The sequence below is a fragment of the Ctenocephalides felis genome, unplaced genomic scaffold (genome assembly GCF_003426905.1).
Source record: "Ctenocephalides felis isolate EL2017-DRISC unplaced genomic scaffold, ASM342690v1 CF-g0.4_SCAFFOLD_01492, whole genome shotgun sequence".
NCBI classification, from domain to species: Eukaryota; Metazoa; Arthropoda; class Insecta; order Siphonaptera; family Pulicidae; genus Ctenocephalides; species Ctenocephalides felis.
Genome location: NW_020537646.1, coordinates 6,156,989 through 6,180,895, shown reverse-complemented (window position 1 = coordinate 6,180,895; position 23,907 = coordinate 6,156,989). Strand labels below are relative to the sequence as shown.

The window sequence follows — 23,907 nt, the reverse complement described above, 5'->3', positions numbered from 1 at the left end:
ATTTTTTTATATATTATTTATCTGAAATTAAAGTACAAAGCGCAGTCTGTTTGTCTTTTTTGTAAGAAAATATTTGGGCTTTAGATCTATTTGACCAATGTTTTGTATCTAATTTGGCAAGAACATCATTCCCATTTACAGCAACTTCTTTACATCTCTTTTCATTTAATTTGTCATTAAATTCATTTTTTCTGTGTTTCTTATTATGCTCAATGCAATTGATCTGGTCACTTTCAAAATCGTCCAAAAAATGTTTAGAATTTTTTAATAATTTGACTCCAGTAGTAGCTTCTTCATCTTTAGAATCATTTTTATGAGAAGATTCAAAGTCCACAAATTTTATTTGTTTATTAATGATATCGGATAACTTTTTTGAAAATGTTTCTGGGTAGATTCGGATATATTGATATCATTGTAATGGGTTTCTTCTAATTGTAGTGATCTTTGTGAAATATTTTGTTTGGCTTTTGAAGTATCTGCAAACAGTCATTATTAAACTTACAAAAAGTTAAATCCTTAGATTGAAATATATATTATAACCTTAAAATACCTTGCTTCTTTGTGTTATTAAACATACTATCATTTAATAATTGTGGATCCGCAGCATCTCTAAATTTTTGCATTTCTTCATCATCAGAAGAATCGGAAGAAGTAGACATTTTTAATCGAAATCCAACAGATATAATAAAATTGCTGCGAATTTATTTCCAACATTAATTTTTTTTAATGTTTCCTTCTCTTTTCGTCGTCCGACATGTGTCAAAATAGTCACACCATGTTAGGTTATATATTTTTACGAATAGTGCGCCTGCTGTATTTTAGAAGGAAATTTTACAATAAAAAACATTTTAACATTTAATTATAACTTTAAAATGGCATAAGAAATAATTAAGAGATGTGTAGAATTTGTGAGGAGAAGGGAGCATGAGGAGTTTGAATTTTATGTCCAATTTGCTGAGAAGATACACTTTGGTAAGTTTACTTGACGTTTATCATTATTAAATATGTAGTTACATAAATATTTTTAATTTTAATTAATAAAAAAAAATTAATTACGGGGTGAAAGTAATGTTCATTCTATAAAACTCATTGTTTCATAAAATCACATGTTTTGGAAATTTCCGGTGGATTGTGTGTGCATCCAGTAATATGGTTTAAAATATTATAATAATCAATGTTCTATTATATTTCTTACTTGAAAACATACCTTTTATCCTGAATTTATAAAACTATTTGATTCCTAGTTATGCCGTGGCCGAATGTCAGGAACAATTTCTTCTAGTTAATAATCTATGCCTAATTAAAGACTCCTTTCATAATTTATATAATTTTACTTGTTTTTTTTACATTTACCTTTTGCTTATTTACTTCTTAAAGATGCCTTTTTACTGGAGCTTTTTTGTTGGTCCTTTTAGTACACCTAAATTTTAATTAATATTTGCTTATATAATTCTACACAATTTATTTAAATGCCTTATATACATGATGTATATTATTTACATTTTTTTTATTATTTACATGTTTCTTATTTACTTTTTATCATATGGCATTTCTCAGCCATAGTTTACCTCTGCCTTCATAATAATGAAGATTTATTTTAGTCTTTTTATAGCTACATAAAATGATGAAATAAGTATATCAATTAATAGTAAGATAATAGCCAGATAACTATAAATTACTTAATTAAAGTTTTTTAGTCTTATGAGGTTAAAGAAGAAAACTCTTCTTTATTGTTTTTCCAATTCGATTTAGGGAAGAATAGTATGAGAGATTTTCCATTGCCGTTTCACACCGCAGTGCTCGATATGGGCTTATTTTCAACTGAAAACATATTTTTCATATATAAAATAATGGGTAGTACTGCCCTAGGGTAGGTCCTAGATGAGCTGGGTTAAAATCCAATTGGATTATTATTGGACTATTATTAGATTACATGGATATTGATGAGAAAAGGATTCTTGAATTATTTAATAATATTTCTTTTGATTATTGGCCTTATAAATTTTAATAATTTATTTTTGTTTAAAAACATGAACCATAATTATTTTTTTATCATCAGTTTTGTTTCTTTTGAAATGTTCTTCATATGATTTTTTTTATAATCTTACTTAATTTGATCATACGATTTTCGTACATTATTTGCATAATAAATTTTAATGACGTCTATTTCAATGTCACATAAAAGTTAACATAATTTGTTATCTGCATATTTAGAAGTTAGTCTGATGAAATTGAATAAAAAAATATGAGCACAACGTTTATATGGTACTATAAATTTAAAGTTAGTTTAAAAAAAATCTTCTAATTTGTAGGGTAAATTCCCAAAAAAATAGATCATTCTGACTATACATAATTTTGTTAGCTTTATTATTTTTTATCCGCAAACATGTTTCTTTTCAGAATTGTACTCTAATTTTAATTAGATTATAATGATTACTATTTAGATTCTGAAAAATGTGGCTGTTTCTGGTTATTAATATATAAATATGTATTTAAAATATTGGGGTTTACCTCTTAATGAGTCATACTTGCAAACATGCATCCAGGTATTGCCAAACCGTTCTGTTCCTAGAAATTGATTTCTGAACAAGAATTCTAATTACGTCAGTGCCGCATGAACTAGGACTATGTCATTCGAAAAATTTAATAACTATTTTGAAAAGAACATACTTAAATTATTAATAACCACTTATGATCATTAATAAGTGCTTATAAGTAGCAGTTTTAAGGATAAGTTTTTACATGAAGTTGGAAACAATTTCCCGAATGTTCCTAAAAGTTGTGCACTAAAACGTGGGCAGAAAACCAGCTTTCATCTTCAAGTTCTCCTGAACAAGACAAGGGAGCCAAAATGTGATCTTTCGTCTTTTTTCGTTTTCTCAAAAACAGTTCTATCGATTTTAAAAGTTTATAACCCGTTTGATGAGACTCTAAGAACTTTATAAAATTGCGTTCTATAATTAGCTTATAAAAGAACAGCCTAAAATATTATAGGCCTGAGAAAATTGTTTTAATTATAAAAAATGATTACATTTGGAATAATACATACTTTATTTTTGAAATAATTAGTTGATAAGTGATATCACAATTTTAAAAGTTGTGACCTTTAACATAACCTTTAACAATTAACATAAGAAAATGTGATCTTCAGTGTCTCCTGAAACGTTCTAAAAACGGCTGCACCGATTTTAAAATTTTAAAAGCCATTTGATGAAACTCGATAATTAGAGGACAATTGCAAAATATTTCATCCTACGTTTTCGTCAAAAGAACCAAAATTTGGAAGTTTAAAGTTGGGAATCGCGTTAACTAGTTTTTGGTAAAGATTGGGCGATTTGTTTCTTCATAATAAATAATTGAATTTTTAACTTTCCGTAGGGCAAGTTATATTAATGAGCCAAAAATCTAAAATGAAAAGTTTTGCATATCTTCACGTTTGAGAGGTTTCTGAACATTTTGGCTTGCCTAAGAAAAAATGGATTTGTGTGCATGTGTGGAGACAATTTTTACGGGCGTATGGCTGAACCGATTTGAAAATTTCAAAAAGCAATCGATTTCTATTGATAGGGAGATGTGCTGATTAGTTTTGGGCAAAGGGGGCCGTTCAAGTATTACGTAAGCACTATAGGGGGGCGGGAGGTTATTAATTTGCTTATTTTGGGTTGACATGGGGGGCATGAGAGTCTGGGTGATGATTACGTCACAGGTAGTATTTTTATTTTTTTTACCGAATGGCAACCTTACATTGTCTTTGCCAGTACCCAAAATTTAAAATAAGTTTGTTATGTTCGTAAGATTATAATAATTTTGTTACTCTATGTTGAATACCATTACAGTAAAATCTCTACATCCTAAATCTATTTTCTTATTTTTAAAATTATAATTATAACCTAATAATTACAATATTTAAAAAAACAATAAATTAATTGCAAAATGCTTACGTAAGCATGGGGGTAGGGGGTAAGAGCTTTGCTTATTTTTGCTGACATGGGGGATGGGGGGATAAATAATTGTAATAAATCTGCTTACGTAATACTTGAACGATCCCAAGGCAGGTTCAGCGATTTGGGAGATATGAAGCAAAAAGTTCTAAAAATGTCAGTTTTTAAGAGAACGAATCAACCGATTTGAATGATTCGATTCATAATGATGGGGAGAAGTGGTAATTAGAAGTGGTGGTAAATTTTTTTTCTAAATCTAGCTAAAGTTCTCAACATCACTTATACATAAATATTTATAATAATCTATTTAAAAACATTTAATATTACTCGAATATTTCATTAAGGTACGGGAAGCTAGTTTTTTATGATTTTGATGATACTTTGCACGGTGATAGAGCTTTTTAAAGCACATCCTAAATGCCTACGAAAAGTGGTTTAACCATACATATAAAGAAGTACTTTTAGGAAATGCAGAGTACAATTATAACTATTAGTCGAAAATAACTGTTATGTTTGGTAATTTTCGACAAAATTGAATAATTTGCAATAGCTTCCCACATTATGATGCCCTATGTCTACAGCATCTTGGTATTCTTATAAATCACTCATAAATTAATAAAGTATTTATTAAGATGACCAATGATGACGATAAATCTAAAAGAAAAATAAAGAAATACTACAAGGAAATTGAAGACAAAGAAGACTGAAGAGTTATATATAAAGATATTTTAATTATTATAATTATTGAAATAGTCAAATGAAATGTATATATAAAATATGAAAACTGTTTTTCATAATCTTTCATACCAGGCACCTCTGTCTGACTGAGATATAAAAATAATGTGTATATATATATGTGTGTGTATATATATGTATATATATATATATATATATATAAATAAATAAATAAAAAAAATAAAATTGATTGATATTCTTAATGACCAAGTCAATTATTTACCCATGTTGAAAAATTCATGCGACTTGTCCTTGGGACACTTACACCTAGTTTAAGTTTTTTATTATCTCAGGAGAGACTGTTATGCTCCATTTCTCTTTTTTACCAATATTTTCTATCGTCTGACCCTGTTCAAATAAATGTTCATTTGTCATGCGCAAGGTTTCGACTTCAAAGTATTTCGAATATGAGATGTCTGGTAGACTATTTTAATAATAACGTGTAAATAGAATAGATGATGTAGTTGGTCGATAAAGAGAATATATATGTAATAGTTTAGAAGTTGCGTTTTATTAAGAATTATCTAACCTTGAAACATTGTGTAATTATTCATCGTTACAAAAGCAAGGACGATCAATTTCATTTCACTCAAGTCAGTCGACGTGAAAGCGTCTTTTATACACATTAGTTTGTAGTAATCGTAATAAGAGTACGATTCTTGTTTATTTTTTGAAAATTTATAGTGTTTTAATATTTGTTAAATTTTTAAATATTCTAGTAGAACAATTAATCCTTAAGGTTGGTTAATCATGCCTTTTATTAATCATGTGCTCGTGTACAATTATTGGAAGTTATATGTTTAGATTTAAGTGATGTTGTTAACAGCAACTGTTTTTAATTGTGAATTCAAAATTTAAGTGTTAGTAAAAAAAATAAGATTGATGTCTATTATTTTTGGTGATAATTTCTGCAGGCCTACCTGTTGCTTATAGTTTGCAATCGATTTTACTTTCAATGTCGAAACCGAATGGATATTGCAGAAAAAATAACCATGATAAATGCAATTGAGTACATACACACATACACACACACACATATATATATATATATATATATAATAAACTTTATAAAAAATGATTTTTAAATCTATTATTCATGAGATGTATATCAAATTAGTACAATGAAATATATGTTGAACTTATAATCTTAAGACCTTAAGTTAAGAGTATTATTTTTTAAGTTAATACTAGCTAATTTTTATTCAAATGCTTTTCCACATCCGGAATATTTAAACACCAATAAATGTTGTATGAATTCTTTATATAAGTTTATTTGATATTCATACGGTTTGGCTAACATCCTAGCCTTCATTCAGTGATTCTAATTCTAATTAATATTCTATGGTATATTATTATTATACAACATAAATAAACAGGAATAACAATTATTAAATCGCAAAATGTGTACTGACTGTTCTAAAAAATTATTTGCCATGTATGGTCAATATATTTCACAAATGTTTCTATATCTGTTGACCCTTCATGACAGATAATTTTCAAGAAACATGTGGAATTTTTTATCCACATATGACTTTTTGTCTCAATTTAACTCTTTTTCGGTGGATTAAACCATAAAAGTTAATATATTATATTTTTTTCAATATATATTGAATGGAAACCAGAACAATGATATTATATAAGGCATTGGACTATAATTTTGACCCCATTTTTTATAGCGTGGAAGATCTCCATAGAAAGAAGGCCACTAGGTATATCTAAAATTTATAATCAACAAAAATATAATACTACTAAACTACTAAAAATAATGGTTAACACAAAAAATAAAAAAAATTAAGGATGCCTGTTAACAAACATTTTTATTTAATTTGTTGGTGATTCGAAAGTTTTTTTTTTGGAAACAGTAATATAGTGATTTTAAAATGTTTTTCATATATATTTCATTAAATTATTATATCCTTGAAGCTAAGAAATTTCTATGATTTACATTTATCAATACGCATTCCATGTATTTTTTATTAATAAATCACAGTTATCAATGGAGTAATTTATTTAGATTTAAAATCTCAATCCATATATTTTAAGTTTTTTAGATTGCTAAATTAATCAAATACGGAATCTATTTATAAACTCTCTATTATTAGTAGATCGTGGTTAACAATAGATTAATTTTCAGATTTTAATACTTTTTTATCTTAATTTTTTAGATTGCAAGACAGAATTTAAGCAGAAACATGGGTGGAGCTAATTGCAAATCATTCTCACCTGTTTGCGGTACTGCTCCTGAAAGTAAGAGAAACTTTACATTTGCTATTTGAAATTTTATATCATTTGCTCTATATCTTACTGAGAAAATTTGTTAGAGCATTTATATCAAGCAAGATTTTTCTTTAACCATTTTATATTTAAAAAATGTCCTCCACATGCATGATTACTCTGCAGTTTGATGTCATATCCACATTTCAAGGTTTAATAAGTTCTCTAATTTTGATCATGCGATGAAAAGTAGCGATTGCAATGTATAATCTCATATGAATGAAATTATACACTGTCATATGAAAAGATTCAGAATTACATGGCTAAAAAATTACACAAGTATTATTATCGTTATTGTTTGTATATTATAATGAGAAACTAAGCACGATTGTAGCACTTCCAGTTCCAAATTAATATGCAAAGTAGAATTTAATAGGATCATGATGAAACTTTGAGAGTGTAGATTAGAACATCAGACATCTAAGTTTAAAGTCATTAATAATATTTAAATAAGTTATGTATGGCTACTATTAAATAAGTTCTTATACTAAAAATCTATGAATTTACCATCTAAAAACAGTGTAAAAGATGTTTTTTTCATTTATTTATTATTTAATAGACAATCAGAAGACAAAGTTTCTATTAGCCTATGTGATAAATTATAAAAGATGTTTGAACGCATAGAACTGGTGTAAATTTTGTTGATCTCATGTTCAAAAATGAGAATAATTTAATCAACTTTTTTTGACTGTCAATGAGATTATTTTATATATATTTTGGTAACATACTTATAAATATATAAATTTATTTTTATGTAGATTTTTTTATTTATGTAGATATTCGAAAATTTAATGATATTTAATATGTCACAATATGACAATTAAAAACAAATATAAATAGCTAACGTCTAATGAATAAAAAAAATGGGTAAAATATAAATTTAGAAATTGTTTATTCAATAATATTATATTGATATCAAGGCAAATATTTCATACAATTAAAAAAACTCCATAATAATTAGGCAACTCATCTTTATTCATTGTCAATGTTTCATAATTTGCATTTAAAGCGAAATAATGAATATAAATTGTTCTAATTACATAATTTTAATTATCCTGATAATTAACATTACGGGGAATTTATAACTAAAAATAAATATAAGGACATTACACAAGTCAACATGAAAATTTACACATGAATCATAACTATATAATTGTAACTAAAAATATATTATATGTTTATAATAAACAACCTTATAGATAGATATTTATAGTTTACTTTAGTTCTGGTTTTATATATACACAACGGTTCATACAAATTGAATCTCTTTTCATTTATACCATTAAATAATAAGAATATATAAATAATTTTCAACTAATATTATGTTTTCATGATAAACAATTATTAAGTAATATAAATTATATCTTTTATTTTTAGCCTCATCATCAGACCTGAAACCTTCATCCTACAGCAACGAATATGTGGAAGAAATCGTTTGCAAGGAAACTTCCCTCGGAGAAAACGAAATGCAACAATTCGATATTGGGGATGATGGCAAAATTTTAGTGGTCAAACAAGACGGCAGGTTTTATGCCATTGGGGCCAAATGTACCCATTACGGGGCCAGGCTTGTCAATGGAGCCCTCGGCAAGGGCCGGGTGCGCTGTCCTTGGCATGGTGCCTGTTTCAACCTTGCTACAGGTAAGAAGAGTCTTTAATTATTATTTTTATTTTTACAAAAAATCAAGAAAATATCCATTAAATGCGACTCTTTTACGTTTAGACATTCATCTGCTCCTTAATATTATTTTTTATATTTAGAAATAAAACTCAGAAGCAGTAATAAAACATATATTTACATTATAAACTTATCGCTCGCTTATGAACAGCATTCGATATTTATTTTATTATATAGAATTCTTATAGATTTTATGGATATTTTAATGTTTTTTTTTTGAAGTTACGTTATGAATAAATGGATGATCTCTAAAATTTATACATTAAAAAATGTTTGTTTCTGGGATGTGGATTTTGTATGCATGATTATAATATAATACAAAAATGCTTTGCTCATTGTGACTAACATAAATTATTATTGATAAAATTATACATGTTGGTGGATTTTTTCGTTATTATGTGTTATTAATTTATCATTTTAATATTATCATTATTCCTTAATGATTTGTTAAATAATCTTAATTCTTTTTTACCAAATTCTGTTTTTATCCTCCTTTTTTGTAAGGAAAATTTAAAAAAAATTGATGACCGCATATTATTGCGTTCCTAATAAGTAGTTTGCTGACTTTTAATAGTCGTTTTTAACGAATTCTAATTCGTTTAATAAGTCATAATTATGAACTGAGAAATTCTAATATTATTTTTGGTATCAGTGGGAGGATGGAGGGTTAGTCTTCTGCATTTTACGAGAGGAAATATTTATTTTTATCACATTTTTTTGCTGCCCACTCTCTCAAGGAATCCAATATTCACTTGATTATCTTTCATACTCCTATAGTGTAGAGGAATTATTAGAGTGATTATGCTACTTTTAGGTCATTTTTTTAATACGCTGATTATTATTTTTTAGTTCAGTTATTATTTATTCAAAAATAAGTGTCTATACGCAAAGGAAGAGAGAAAAGATTTCGAGCTGAGACATTTAAAATGATCGGTCTCCGTTTGTGGTTATTTTTATTCCTACAATGTTTCTGAACAAAACATCAAAAGCTATAGTCTATTATTAATAATATGTCGATTTGAACATAAATGGAAATTCAACGTTTTAATAGATAGTAAATTTTTACTGAAGCATAGTTCATCTGTTGCTTAATTATTTTGTTATTATGCATAAATTAGTCTTATTGTCCATTGCATGTAACGCTTATTCCCATCGCAAGAGCATATTTTATTAATACAGATCATTTTAGTTGGATATTGTAGTTACCATTTTAATAATTGCTTCTATTGTGCAATGCACCATGCACAATGTCCCTTGGCGTAAAAATCACCTTGCAAATCTGATCCCATCATTACATTGAAACGGTGTTTATTATTATGCAGGTGATATCGAAGATTATCCCGGTATGGATTCTTTACATTCGTTTAAAGTGACTGTAGAAAACGGGAACGTGAAGGTGCGCGCCAAGAGATCAGAATTGACCGAGTCGAAACGCACGAAGCCCATGGTGCGTTACGATCCTGAAAACAAGGAAGTGTTTGCGATCATCGGCGGCGGTCCCAGCGGTGCCGTCTGCGCCGAAACACTTCGCCAGGAGGGCTACACGGGCCGTCTGGTTGTCATTTGTCGCGAAAATGTCTTACCTTATGATCGCGTCAAACTCAGTAAACAGCTCAACTTCGAAATCGAAAAGACACAACTGCGCTCGACGGCTTTCTATGATCAGTACGATATCGAAATGAAACTAGGTGTTACGGCCTTAAGTGTAGACACCACAGATAAAACAATTGCTCTATCAACTAACGAAACTTTGAAATACGACAAAATGTTTATAGCCACCGGATCTCAGCCAACCAAATTACCGATTGAGGGCAGCGATCTAGAAAATGTCATGGTTCTACGGGAAACTGAAGACGCAAAGCAAGCACTTAGGCTTTTGCAACCCGACAATGAGATCGTTATATTAGGTGGTAGCTTTATCAGTATGGAAATGGCAGCGTATTCATCTAACAAAGTCAATAAGGTGACTGTAATAATGAGAGATAATCTGCCTTTCAAACGTTCCTTTGGCACTGAAGTTGGAGAACGTATCAAAGCCTTTTGCGAAGACCACGGTGTTGTGTTTTTGCCAAAATGTAACGTCACAAAATGCATAGGAAAGGATGGAGTTTTAAATGCCGTTGAAATAAACGGCGAGTATGTTATTAAAGCTGATTTGTTGTTAATGGGAGTTGGCGCTGTGCCAAATACTGATTTTCTGCGAGATTCCGGAATCGCGTTGCATACTGACGGAACGATTATTGTCGATAGATTTTTAAAATCAAATAAAGATGGTGTGTATGCCGGTGGCGATATCGCGTATGCTCCAGTATATTGCAATTTCAATCAACCAGCAGCTATTGGTCACTTTCCTCTGGCTCATTATCATGGAAAAATTGCGGCTATGAATATGATGAATTTAGAAACGCCCTGTAGAAGTGTGCCTTTCTTCTGGACCATGTTGTACGGAAAATCGTTTAGATACACAGGTTACGGGCAGTTTAAAACTCTGCAAATCGTAGGCAGTCTGGAGGAATTATCATTTATTGTTTATTATTTTGACGATCAAAATAGAGTTATATCGATGTTATCTGTAAATAAAGACCCTATTGTTGCCCAGTATGCAGAATGGCTTGCGAATGGTAAACACTTATTTAAACATGACTTAGAAGCTGATCCGTTGGCGTGGACCAAAAAAATTTGATTCTAAGATTTTAAAGAGCAGCACTTAGTAAAAGGATTTTTTTTATCTGCTTGTGAAATACTATGATTGCTATAAATCAGAGCAAAGGCAATATAAGAACCTATTTTAATTTACATGTGTATACTTTACTGATACATATAATGATGTTTTTTTTATTTATTGAACAACGATGTCATTTTATAAAATCGATCATGCGATGAAAAGTTTCAGCTTCATAAAAGTTTCATGATGAAGATAATCAATTATTAATCTCATCGATTTATACCGTTCGTTTGAAAACAACATATACATTTAAATTTTCTGTCGAAGTAATTTATCTCATTATTATTTACTTGTACAGTAATTTGATGTTTTAGACAAAATTAGGGAAATGAGGTCAAAAATCTCTGCTGAACTTTGTAAAGGAAAAGTACTGTGTATTGTCCATTTATGAATGTTTTTTGTTCTGAATCGAAATTTATTTATAAAAAAATGATAATAAACTTATTGATGAGCAAGAATATTAATTAAGAAGAAATCCTTAAGTTAATTTCTGTAATTGATGGAAAAAATATTCTTTCGATCAAACTAACTTATTTTAAAAACCACTCGATAAAATAATTATTCTGTATATACAATATTTTAAGCGATATAAAATATTTTTAATAATTTTATTCGAGAACAATTGTATCTAATTCGTGATACAAGTAACTCGATACCTTATACCTTTTTGAAATAGTGTTTATTGTTACGCAGGTGATATTGAAGAATTTCCGGGCATGGATTCTATACATTCGTTTAAAGTGACCGTTGAAAACGGAAACGTGAAGGTGCGCGCCAAAAGATCGGAATTGGCCCAAAACAAACGCGTTAAACCGATGAGCCGCTGGTTGCCAACAAATACGGAGGTCTACCTGATAATCGGAGGTGGCCCCAGCGGAGCCGTCTGCGCGGAAACACTGCGTCAAGAGGGCTTCAGCGGCCAAGTTATTATCATTTGCCGCGAAAAATATTTACCTTACGATCGCGTGAAACTCAGTAAGCAGTTACATTTTGAAATAGAAAAGGCACAATTGCGTACAACCGCATTCTACGACGAGTATGATATCGAAGTCAGATTAGGAACTCCTGCCGTAGACGTAAATTGTATAGAAAAAACGGTAAAATTAAGCAACGGTGAAATTTTAAACTATTATAAATTGTTTATTGCGACTGGGTTACGAGCTGCTAAAATACCGATCCCGGGCAATGATCTTGAAAATGTGATGGTTCTTCGTGATACCGAACACGCTAAACAAGCACTTAAGTTATTGCAACCCGAGAATGAAGTTGTGATTTTAGGAGGCAGCTTTGTCAGTATAGAAATGGCCGCATATTGTTCTGGTAAAGTTCGTAAAGTAACAGTCGTAATGAGAGATGTTGTACCCTTCAAACGTATATTTGGTAAAGAAGTCGGTGAGCGTATAAAAATGTTTTGCGAAGAGCAGGGTGTTATATTTTTAAGCAAGTGCAGTATCACAAAATGCATTGGGCAAGGTGGGATTTTAGAATCAGTCGAGATAAATGGCGAATATATTATGCAAGCAAATTTGTTAATCATGGCAGTCGGAACCATACCGAATACTGATTTTTTAAAAAATTCTGGAATAATATTGAACACTGATGGTACAATTATTGTCGATAGATTTATGAAAACTAATGTAGATGATGTGTATGCCGGTGGTGATATAGCATATGCTCCTGTGTATTGCAATTTCAATCAGTCTGCCTCGATCGGCCACTATCCATTAGCTCATTATCACGGAAAAATAGCCGCATTGAACATGCTGCATAGAGATGTACCTTGCAGGAGTGTTCCATTTTTTTGGACTATGATTTATGGAAAATCTTTCAGGTACACTGGATATGGAAAATTCACAAATTTGCAAATAGTAGGTAGTCTCGAAGAATTATCTTTTCTTGTGTTTTCTATTTTGACGATCAAGATAGGGTTACGTCAATGTTAAGCGTCAATAAGGATCCTATGGTATCTTTGTATGCTGAATGGCTCTCTAATGGTAAACATTTATACAAACAAGATGTAATGATTGATCCATTGGCGTGGACTAGTTTGAAAATTGAATAGCTTATACACTTTTGCTTCCTTTTCCTACATAATACAAAGCGATTACACGAGATACTCAGAGGGGTTGTGCTTCTATGGCTGTGCTATTGTAAAAAATTTAAGAATATTGATTGTAAAATGTTATTCATATTACACGTTGACTCGCTTAGATGCGTTAATAATATTTTTAATATATATAAAAAAACTACTTTTTTAACTTTGTTAATAAATAATTGAAATGGACATTGTCTAAATTATTTTACATTGTAATGTAATAATAGAATATATATAAAATAATATGGAAATGTATAACGGAGTAACAACTATGAGGATACCGGCGGCTCGCTATATTTTGTGCCATATATTATTAAATTTCAAATAATAAAAGATACTTAATTGTCCTACAAATATTTATTTTATAAAATAATTAACCATTCAAAACATTGTTACATCGTTCACACAAGTGATCCACATCATCGACACTATGCCTTCGACACCGAGGGCAGACTGGTGAATTTGTTGGCCTGATTTCTATATTGAACCCATTTGTTAGAAATTCATCACTCTGATACAATGTAATGCTCGATAGCTGCAGTATATCGCACAACTCGGAAGTTTTGGAACTTTCCTGCGATTGCAACATCTGTAATAAAACAATGGAACTATAATTATAACAAAATTTAAAAAAAAAAAACATTTGAAAAAAAGTGTAAAATAGTAAGATGTTTTGTGAATAGTAATGATCAATATATGCATAAGTTTATGAAAGCATGTGGTGTGTTTTCTTATACTTCATCAATGATCTGTAGAAGAATTTCAAACGTTACCTTTACTAACGGCTTTATGCGTTCATTGATTGTTATATCAGCAGACAGTAACCAGGTGTTCTGCTTTGCAAGACTATTTAACATAGACCTCATTTCAAAAGCAAGTTCCATAGGAGGTACCACCTCTGGACAATACCACCTTGTTGAAACATGAGGTGGATGATGGTAAAATGGTTCTCGTTCTAAAATAAATTCATTATATTCAGAGTGCATAAATAAAACTAATTATTTAATCAATATTCAAATTTTAGCAACTAAACGTTCTCACTTACTTGTATTACCAGCATAATGGCTCCATGCTTCTTCAACTAAATGTGGCAAAATAGGCCATAGGGCTCTGCACAAAATTCCTAACGCGGTCACTAATACTAATTGGGCTCCATCACTTTCACTAATCGAATCGCAATAAAGTCGATCTTTAATAACATGCAAATATAATCCAGATAAAGAATTTGCAACAAAGTTCATTATATGTGCGCATACTCGGTTATATTCATATGATTCATATAATATAGTCATCTAAAAAATAATTCAGGTAGTAAATTGAATCATATTTAATTTAAATTGTGCATTAATATTCACCTTTTGATCAAATTCATACAGTTTATGAAACATATACTTATCAAGCAGTTTTAGAGATTTATCTTCTCTAGAAAATGAGACATCTTTATTTTCTTTTATTTCTGAAACATCAACTAATTCTGAATGTTTAGCAGCGCCTAATAAAAATTTTAATACTAATCTCAATCTTTGAATGTTTTCTGAACTAGAATTTAATAACGTTTCAGAAACTGGTATCAGTGCATGTTGTGTTGAGTGATTCGCAACCCACCAGCTTAAAAAAGTCTTTATTTAATATATATAACAGTATTAGAAAAATAATTATTATAACAGTCTAGAGATTTACCGTAGCGTATCAACTCCCAGAGCAGGTTTTGACTTAGATCCTTTAATTATATCTGTAGGGCTTATTACATTTCCTAAAGATTTTGACATTTTCAAACCTTTTTCGTCCACTGCAAAACCATGCACAAATAAATTTCTGCAAAAATATAAAAGTCAGAAGAGATTCTAAATAGTTAATGCTATCTGATGTGAATCTTACTTATATGGGGCTTTCCCTCTTAAAGCAACACTAGTTAAAAGTGATGATTGAAACCATCCACGAAATTGGTCAACGCCTTCCAGATATAAATCTGCTATTTTATCTCTTCCTATAACTCCCAACCAGGATGCACCACTATCTAACCAAATGTCTAATATATCCTGTGAATAATGTTGCTTTTAAAATTTACTTTCATAAAGCAGACAAAAAAAGACTTACATTTCCTTTATATACATCTTCTGATTTCAGTCCACTTTTCTTCAGAATTTGCCCTGGTATGAGTTCATCCAATGATTTTGTAAACCATGCATCAATACTACCTTCATTTTGAACAATTTCACATAGATGACTTACAATATTTCTAAAAGTAGAGATGATATAAAATATATTCCATTGAATATAATTATATATGAAGTTTAATGAATTTACCTATTGATAATTGGTTTATTGGTAGTTTTATCATACAACACTGGTATTGGCACACCCCATGATCTCTGCCTTGATATGCACCAGTATGGTCTTTTTTCAATTTGATTAACAAATCCTTTCATATTTGATAGATTATTTAAGCTTGGATACAGCGTTATACCTTTTAAAGCTTCCTTGCAATTGATAATAAAAATTAGCCAGATCAATAAAAACTTAATTTATCTCATTAAAAGGTTTAAGAATATTCATAAGAACTCACAACTGCTTGCTTCTTCAATTTATCTGTATCAATAAACCATTGTTTGCTGGCACGTAATATCACTGGAGTTTTTGTTCTCCAATCTAATGGGTAACTATGCACAATAGAATCAAGATGAATAATATTCTTTTTGATATCTCCATTATTTAAAATAGTCTTATTTCCCTCTTTTAATACATCTAGTCCTTGCAGAAAATCAGGAGCTTTAGATGAGTATCGCCCATTTTCATCAACAATACATGACTACAAAATTTAATATCAATTTATAATTGATATTACATGTGTTTATTAAATAGATGATAAAATTTTTTATTAATGTTATTTATGTAAAGTATTTATTGCAAGTGTTCTATATTTTGCAATGTATGCTTAATGTAATCAATTATCACTGAATTAATTTTATATAAATACCAAATCAATCCCAAATTTTTTGGCTACTAAAAAATCTTCTGCACCATGGGCTGGTGCTGTGTGAACCAAACCAGTTCCCTTGCCTAATGTTACATGCTCTCCTTCCAAAAAAGGAAATATTTCTTCACCAAGTAACGATTTATAAGAAGTATCCTCCAACAAAGACCCTGTAAAAAAATTAAATGAATTTAACTAGTACAATATGATCTCCATACCAGACAATTTAACAAACCTTTGAAAGTTGTGAGTATTTTTGTGTTTTTGTTCAGAAGTTGTGCAAATGCTGGTATTAAATCTGTTGCGATCAAATATGCCCCAGATATATTTTCAATTTCTATTAAACTATATGTATGTTCTGGATTGTAACAAACAGCCTTATTAGATGCTAGAGTCCATGGAGTTGTGGTCCATATTAACGCATATATAGGAGAACTTGAAAGATTAAATTTTTTATGTTTTAGTACTTATGAAATTATTTAGTGGACAGCATAAATAGCAAAAACCAATAATCTATAAGAATCAGAAATTATCTGGATTCAGAAAATGTACAATGTGTAAGTATTCTTAAAAAGAGGTAATGAGCAATCAACCAAATAGTTCAAATAATTTCTAAGCTCGTTTCCCATCAATTAATTACATTTTAACTAAAAATAAAATGTTACTTTCTCACAAAATCTTCTATGTGCTCTGGAAAATCCTGAAGCTCTACTCGAAAATACAGCGATGGACTCTTATATTGCTCATCATATATTAACTCTGATTCTGCTAACGCTGTCCTGAAATTAGTAATTAATTAAATGTTATAATTGATACAATTTATAACATATCAACTAACCTGGATTCTGGAGACCAATATACAGGCTTTAAATCTTGATAAAGATATCCCTGTTCATATAACTCTAAGAAAAGCAATAACTGATGTTGAATATAACTTTTGTCTGTTGTTCTGTAAGTTTCACTTGTACTGCTCCAATTTGCCATTATTCCCCATAATTCAAAACTCTCTTGCTGTTGTTTTACAGTATCTAATGCATATCTACGAGCTGAGATAAAGATATTTTATAATAAGTTAATAAAAGCAAAGATATATTTGGCAATTTACCCTTTTCCCTTATTTTGTGAGGTGGAATATCTTCCCTAATATCATTTAAGACTCTTAACTCAATGGGTAGGCCATGACAATCCCAGCCAGGTACATAATGTACTCGTTGGCCAGAGATTACTTTATGCCTAATTGTAATATCTTTTAGAATCTGGATAATAAAAGATGGATTAGCACATATTATAAAAATATGTTTGATATATAATATGTATATTCAATATGAAAGATTTAATGCTTACTTTATTAATAGCATGACCAATGTGTAAATCACCATTGGCATAAGGAGGTCCATCATGCAAAATGAAATCAGGGCCTGGTAGATTATTTCTTTGCCATGAATAGAGTTCATCGAATGCAGAGTTCTATAAAAACAAAAATATACAAATGAAAAATCATAGTTTTCTCTGTCTTTTACATATAATGCTTTCAAAAACCTGTTTGATTTCTTCATCAACCTGCACTCGTCGGGCTACACTTACTCTTGTAGGAAATGTTGTTTTCGGTAAGTTTATGGTTGATGTATATTTAATTGGGGGTATCTTTGTATCTTTTTTTGTTGAATAGTAAATTCCTAATACACAATTGCTTCTTTTACGTGCAGAAAAGGTAAGTGATCGACAGTGTGAACAAGTTTTGTACATGTTGACCTTATAGATATCTCAATTTCTATTCTTAATGTAATTGAATATAATGAAAATATTAATATTATACTTATTTATTTGGTTTCATGATCCATGATTTGGGGTTAGTTTCAATATAACCTTAATGTGACGGAATTGTGCAATAAGTAATTCAAAATATAAAAACTGTCAAATTGAAGTAAAGCCTTCTGAGATTCTTATGTGATTCTCGTACAACAAACGTCGGACGTCATTCAAATATGTTTCTAATTCTAGCAATATTATTTGGAAGATTAATTAAACTAAGAAATCCGACTGAATTAGAAATAATAATTAACACACACAACTTAGACATAATATATTCTGTTTATCAACGTTTCAGTCTTATTTTGAAATAAATGACGAATAATGGTAACCAACCACATAATTTTTTTTAAAAAGATCTCCCTGAAATGGTTATTACCTAAATAACCAGAAAACAAACAAATATTAAAGTTTTATATATATATCATGTATTGTCTATCATATACACGTTATAAGCATATAAAAAGAAATAACTGACTATGTTTGAATTGCTAACATATTAACTAATATTCCAAAATTCTGCAAGCATTTTAATAATGGTAAACATTATTTTTCACCAGCCATTCGCTTGACAAATTCTTCATCTTGCATTGACATTGCAGTTAATTTCTTTCCTATTCTTTCATGAATATCTAAGTATTTTGCTACACATCGGTCTAAGCAAACAGACTCACCTTTACCTACAATAAAATAACAATTATATCAATTTAGAATATATTACATGAAAATCAATGCAGTGTCATTGCAACTGCAAGGCAATTGATAAGTGTTTAGTATTTTTTTAAGAACTTGTCAATTTACCTAAATCTGCATCTGCATATTTTGGTGGAATACATTTGTTATGGCATGCTGCAGTCATCCTGTTGTACATATCAGACATCATTTCTATTTCGAGGTCTTGCACCATTTGTATTTTTGCGGGATCTAATTGAGGTAGAGCCATGACTGAGTTATAAATGTACAAACTTGTTTATTGAATCAATTTATGTAAATTTGCGCGTTGATTCGTATTCGCCGATATTAGAATTCCGAATTCGTTCTCTTATTTTCATATCCTCATAACGTCGTTTATCAATTGATCTCCTTGATAAAACAAAAGCGTAAATACTGCCAAAGGTTAGAAATGTCCTGGAATAAAATAATATCGAATAATAAATTATTTTTACACAATATATAACCTAAAAAATATGTGTATTGATTACTGACCAGCCTAAACCAATTTTTGCGTACTTTCCTAAAGAAATCATTAATGTAGATAATTATTTTCCCATAACATTAAAATTAATTATTAGATCATGAATTTTTATTTTATTAGAAATAGAGAACAATATTTTAACTTAAATTTGATAATGTGATATTGAGCAGAACACAGAGAAGAAATTGGAAATATTTTCGTAGACGGTAATGTACGCAGATAAGCTCTCCTCTAGCGGATTTCAAGTGAAAATTGACGACCAACAAATAACAAGAGCATAGACAAAGTAAAATAAAGTAAAAGAAGAGATTTAAAGTTTAATATTATATTTTAGATTTATCTAATAATAAATCGACTTAAATTATGTGAAAAGTAAACATGAAAAATATTTATTTTTGCATAATTTGTTGCTGATATTTTATTGTGCAAGGACTATAGAAACTGTGGTCTATATATAATATATTTTATTTATAATGAAATAGTAAGAACACTATGTGCGATTATATTTATTATTTATAAAATGTACATAATATTTTAGTATTGAAAATGAAAAGGAAAGTATTGTAATCTATGATGTTGACTGTTCGGCAGCAGACGGAAGAGAGAGTTCCGACCCTAAAGCTTGCACTTTGGTTCTCGCGTAGTGTTGCCAACATGATGAGCCAAAGATAATGTTTAACTGTCAAATTGAGGTGCGATGTGGGTTGCCAGGTCGCTACAGATCACTCCCCCCCGGCGAAAAGTTTATCTTGAACTTCGGGCTGCCATCTTGAATTTTCTTGTAAATTTTGTTGAGTTTTTTTTTTTTTTTTTAAGTTTTTGTTTGATTAATTTTTGTTTGTTTGTGGCCGTGGCCGTTTTTGCTGGCGGTCGCCATGTTGTTTGGTGCATCGTTTGCTTGCTTGTGGCCGTGGCCTTTTTGTATGGCGGTTGCTGCCATGTTTGCTTGGTGCGTTGTTCGCTTGATTGTGGCCGTGTTGTATGACGTTTGCCATGTTTGCTTGGAGCATTGTTTGCTTGCTTGCGGCCGTTTTGTATGGCGGTTGCTGCCATGTTTGCTTGGTGCGTTGTTCGCTTGATTGTGGCCGTGTTGTATGGCGTTTGCCATGTTTGCTTGGTGCTCCCTGTCCGCTGCCGTGGTGCTTATAATCGACTCATTTTCCAGGTTAATGAGTGATTTATTGAGCACGTGTTGTTGTTGATCTCAATGTGCGTGGTCGAAGTCTCCATTGTAGGTACTAGAACGTTCTGTATTTCTTGCTCACTTGTAAATTATGCACATGTTTCACTTCCTTCTCACTTTATGCGTGTTTTTTATTCACTTTCGGGGTCACCAATTATAGAAACTGTGGTCTATATATAATATATTTTATTTATAATGAAATAGTAAGAACACTATGTGCGATTATATTTATTATTTATAAAATGTACATAATATTTTAGTATTGAAAATGAAAAGGAAAGTATTGTAATTTATGATGTTGACTGTTCGGCAGCAGACGGAAGAGAGAGTTCCGACCCTAAAGCTTGCACTTTGGTTCTCGCGTAGTGTTGCCAACATGATGAGCCAAAGATAATGTTTAACTGTCAAATTGAGGTGCGATGTGGGTTGCCAGGTCGCTACAGGACTAATATAGGTGCCAACACCCTAACAATTGTCTAAGGTGCCAACACCCTAACTAATTTTGACAGATATAAAAATACAATTCTTTCATTCTTGTTGCTTTTTTAAAATTGATTTAGTGGTTAGGTAGCTCAATTTTATATATTGTTTTTCAATAGTGTATATATCATAATAAATTGTATAATAATTAATTGAAATAATAGAATATTTAAATTATACATTATGGGTCAGAGTGAGAGCCAGTTTACTGACAAAGAATTGGAGGTGTATGCTGTGAGTATAAATCAATTTATTAATCATTTATATTCAAAATCTACTAAAATTAAGTTCTAATATGCATTACAGTAGTTATCAATGTATATTTTCTTATTTCAGGATCTTACATACTTCTCTAAAAGTGAAGTTTTATAGTGAGTATTACATTTTCATTTTATTACTACTTTATTTATATAATACCAATGGCTAATAAAAATATTATTTAAAGTGCTCATAGAAAATTCAAAGCACTTGCACCTGAAAAAGTTGGTCACAATCGCAATGCTAAATTACCAATGGCAAAAATTTTGCAATATCCTGAACTAAATACAAATCCTTTTGGAGACAGAATATGCAAAATATTTAGCTCAAGCAAAGATGGTGATTGCACATTTGAAGACTTTTTAGACATGATGTCTGTACTGAGTGAACATGCTCCAGCTTCCGTGAAAGCAGAACATGCATTTCGAATATATGGTTTGTATCTCATATCTTTTGCTTGTATTACACTGATTTTTAATCATTTTTTCATGGAATATTTGTGTTATATTTTTAGATTTTGATGAAGATGATATGTTGGGTATTAATGATTTGAAAGAAATAATTACAAGGTTGACTGGTCAGGAAAATCAATTGAGTGATATTGAAATAGATAGAGTTATCCGACATGTTTTAGATGAAGGTGACTTAGATGATGATGGAGCAATTTCATTTGCTGAGTTTGAACATATCATCGATAGATCAAGCGATTTTGCAAGGTAACTTTTGTTTTAAAGATTTATAATTTGTCTCCTATGCAATTTATTTTTTGTTATTCCAATATCTATAGATCCTTCCAAACCAGAATAATTGCTTTTCAAGTAGTATTCTCCAATCATAATTTTTTTCTGTTCTGTTACGTTTTGCATCAGTGTATTACCAATATTTGCATTCGTTTTTGTTCAGTTATAAGGTAGTAATAAGCTATTTCTTGCCTTGAAATTTAATTTCGTCCCATATATTGCAGGTGTTTCATGATTCGTTTGTAAACTCACTCGAGAAGGTAGTTGTCAACATAATAAATGGATATTGTTAAAAACCTTAAAAATAGTACGCCCTAGTTCACATTTTAATCCATCTGACTGTAATCCAATTAATTAGCTTTATAATAATTTTATATTCACTACAACACATCTTAACATTTGTATTGATTTGACATCAATTTACCTTCACCTTCCTTCAGAATATACTGCCAAAACATGCATACATAATAAAACTAAACATAAAATTATAAATTTACATAAGTTTCTTAATGCTCATTAAAAATATTATAATCCTATATTTAAATTAATCCAAATTTGTCATAAGTTAAGCTGGTGTATGGCTTAAGTATTTTTTAACTCATATTGAGATGTTCTTCATAAAATTAAAAAATTAATATAAATAACTATATGGTTATATAATATCAATATTATTCTTTATAATTATATATATATATATATGTGTGTGTATATACACATACGTAAATGTTTTTCTGTGATATATTTTGCATTTTATCTATTTATGCAACATTGGAAAGTTTTGTTTTATAAGACTTGATGTTATGATAATACTCAACTGCCAATGATGATATTCCAATAGGCTCAACTAAAATAATTGTGCATTTAAGTTTTTGTAGAATCTACTTATCATAATTATTGAATAATATTGAATATAGAAATATTAATTGAATAAGTCAATTAAGTGTAACTTTATTCAATCATAAAATACAAAACTGTTTTTGTATATTAAACTATATTCACACTTTCTTTCATTGTATGTAACTCGTGTGTACTTTGCCTATTCCTATTAATCCTCTGTAAAGGCCTCTTGTTTTTTGTTAGTTCTTTCAGCGCCATAATTGTGAAATCTGGTATTAAGCACGTAATAACTACGAATATTGATAAAAACCAAAAAGTGGGCGTCGATAATAATTGAATATAAACTCCCAGCATTTCCCCTTCAATTTTTCTACAATATTACATTGCACATTTAGGCAATGCAGGATGAAAACTTTTCATATAATTATTGTACTCACATATAAATCAGGCTGTAAACTATATTAAATAAGATGAATATTACCATTGATAAAATGATACTGGAGATGAAAACGTAGGTTTGATACTTGGCATGAAGCCATAGCTTGAAATTGGTTAACAATACTACACAGTGAAATAGTGTTGCTCCAAAGCACCTAAAATGAAATAAAAAAGGTATGGTAAAGGTAAAGGCACATATGCATATAAAAAATTTGGTATTTTATTGTTGACTTTGAGGCATCTTTCTAGACCCTTTCTGATTATTCTAAAGTACCTACAAAAAATTACAGTTTACTATTTAATATATCAAAGTTTTACCACAAATTTACAATTTTGCCTCCTGGTAAAATAGCTGGATCGTTATACCAAATTGAGTATACTGAAACATAAATGGTAAGAGAATGCCAAATGCCCAAAAGCGTCCATTGTTGAAACATAGGCCATCTCAGCAGTAAATTTTGGCTATTATTCATGTATAGCCTCGGATTTCTGAAAAATTATGAACAGTAGTAATTTCGATGGTATGTATTTCAATATAAATAATG

General features: G+C 29.8%; 5 protein-coding genes and 1 pseudogene across 5 annotated transcripts; 2 read left to right on the top strand and 4 right to left on the bottom strand.

Annotated features, from left to right (window-relative positions):
• Positions 1–2: 2 nt before the first annotated feature.
• Positions 3–770, bottom strand: LOC113371580 (annotated as a pseudogene).
• Positions 771–796: 26 nt separating this feature from the next.
• LOC113371544 (apoptosis-inducing factor 3-like) lies at positions 797–13,459 on the top strand. Its single transcript, XM_026612172.1, is given in 5 exon segments — positions 797–972; positions 6,842–6,923; positions 8,328–8,591; positions 12,047–13,266; positions 13,269–13,459. Coding segments are annotated over 5 exon segments (1,761 nt in total). The 5' UTR covers positions 797–924; the 3' UTR covers positions 13,416–13,459.
• Positions 13,460–13,797: 338 nt separating this feature from the next.
• LOC113371538 (isoleucine--tRNA ligase, mitochondrial) lies at positions 13,798–18,300 on the bottom strand. Its single transcript, XM_026612165.1, has 16 exons — positions 17,962–18,300; positions 17,767–17,889; positions 17,528–17,678; positions 17,261–17,468; positions 17,088–17,201; positions 16,658–16,857; positions 16,426–16,592; positions 16,015–16,257; positions 15,756–15,928; positions 15,546–15,687; positions 15,327–15,487; positions 15,129–15,263; positions 14,804–15,056; positions 14,494–14,740; positions 14,222–14,403; positions 13,798–14,037 (listed from the first exon to the last, which is right to left on the bottom strand). The coding sequence occupies exons 1-16, from the start codon at positions 18,166–18,168 to the stop codon at positions 13,822–13,824; spliced, it is 2,922 nt and encodes a 973-aa protein (XP_026467950.1). The 5' UTR covers positions 18,169–18,300; the 3' UTR covers positions 13,798–13,821.
• A 362-nt stretch (positions 18,301–18,662) lies between these two features.
• Positions 18,663–19,208, bottom strand: LOC113371577 (mitochondrial import inner membrane translocase subunit Tim10). Its single transcript, XM_026612212.1, has 2 exons — positions 19,033–19,208; positions 18,663–18,911 (listed from the first exon to the last, which is right to left on the bottom strand). Exons 1-2 carry the CDS (start codon positions 19,172–19,174, stop codon positions 18,778–18,780), a joined length of 276 nt encoding a protein of 91 aa, XP_026467997.1. The 5' UTR covers positions 19,175–19,208; the 3' UTR covers positions 18,663–18,777.
• On the bottom strand, positions 19,128–19,595 carry LOC113371579. The gene is made up of 2 exons (XM_026612216.1): positions 19,438–19,595; positions 19,128–19,359 (listed from the first exon to the last, which is right to left on the bottom strand). The coding sequence occupies exons 1-2, from the start codon at positions 19,476–19,478 to the stop codon at positions 19,215–19,217; spliced, it is 186 nt and encodes a 61-aa protein (XP_026468001.1). The 5' UTR covers positions 19,479–19,595; the 3' UTR covers positions 19,128–19,214.
• A 1,633-nt stretch (positions 19,596–21,228) lies between these two features.
• LOC113371562 (calcium and integrin-binding protein 1-like) lies at positions 21,229–22,541 on the top strand. Its single transcript, XM_026612195.1, has 5 exons — positions 21,229–21,323; positions 21,426–21,460; positions 21,535–21,782; positions 21,862–22,063; positions 22,312–22,541. The coding sequence occupies exons 1-5, from the start codon at positions 21,273–21,275 to the stop codon at positions 22,331–22,333; spliced, it is 558 nt and encodes a 185-aa protein (XP_026467980.1). The 5' UTR covers positions 21,229–21,272; the 3' UTR covers positions 22,334–22,541.
• Positions 22,542–23,907: the final 1,366 nt, after the last annotated feature.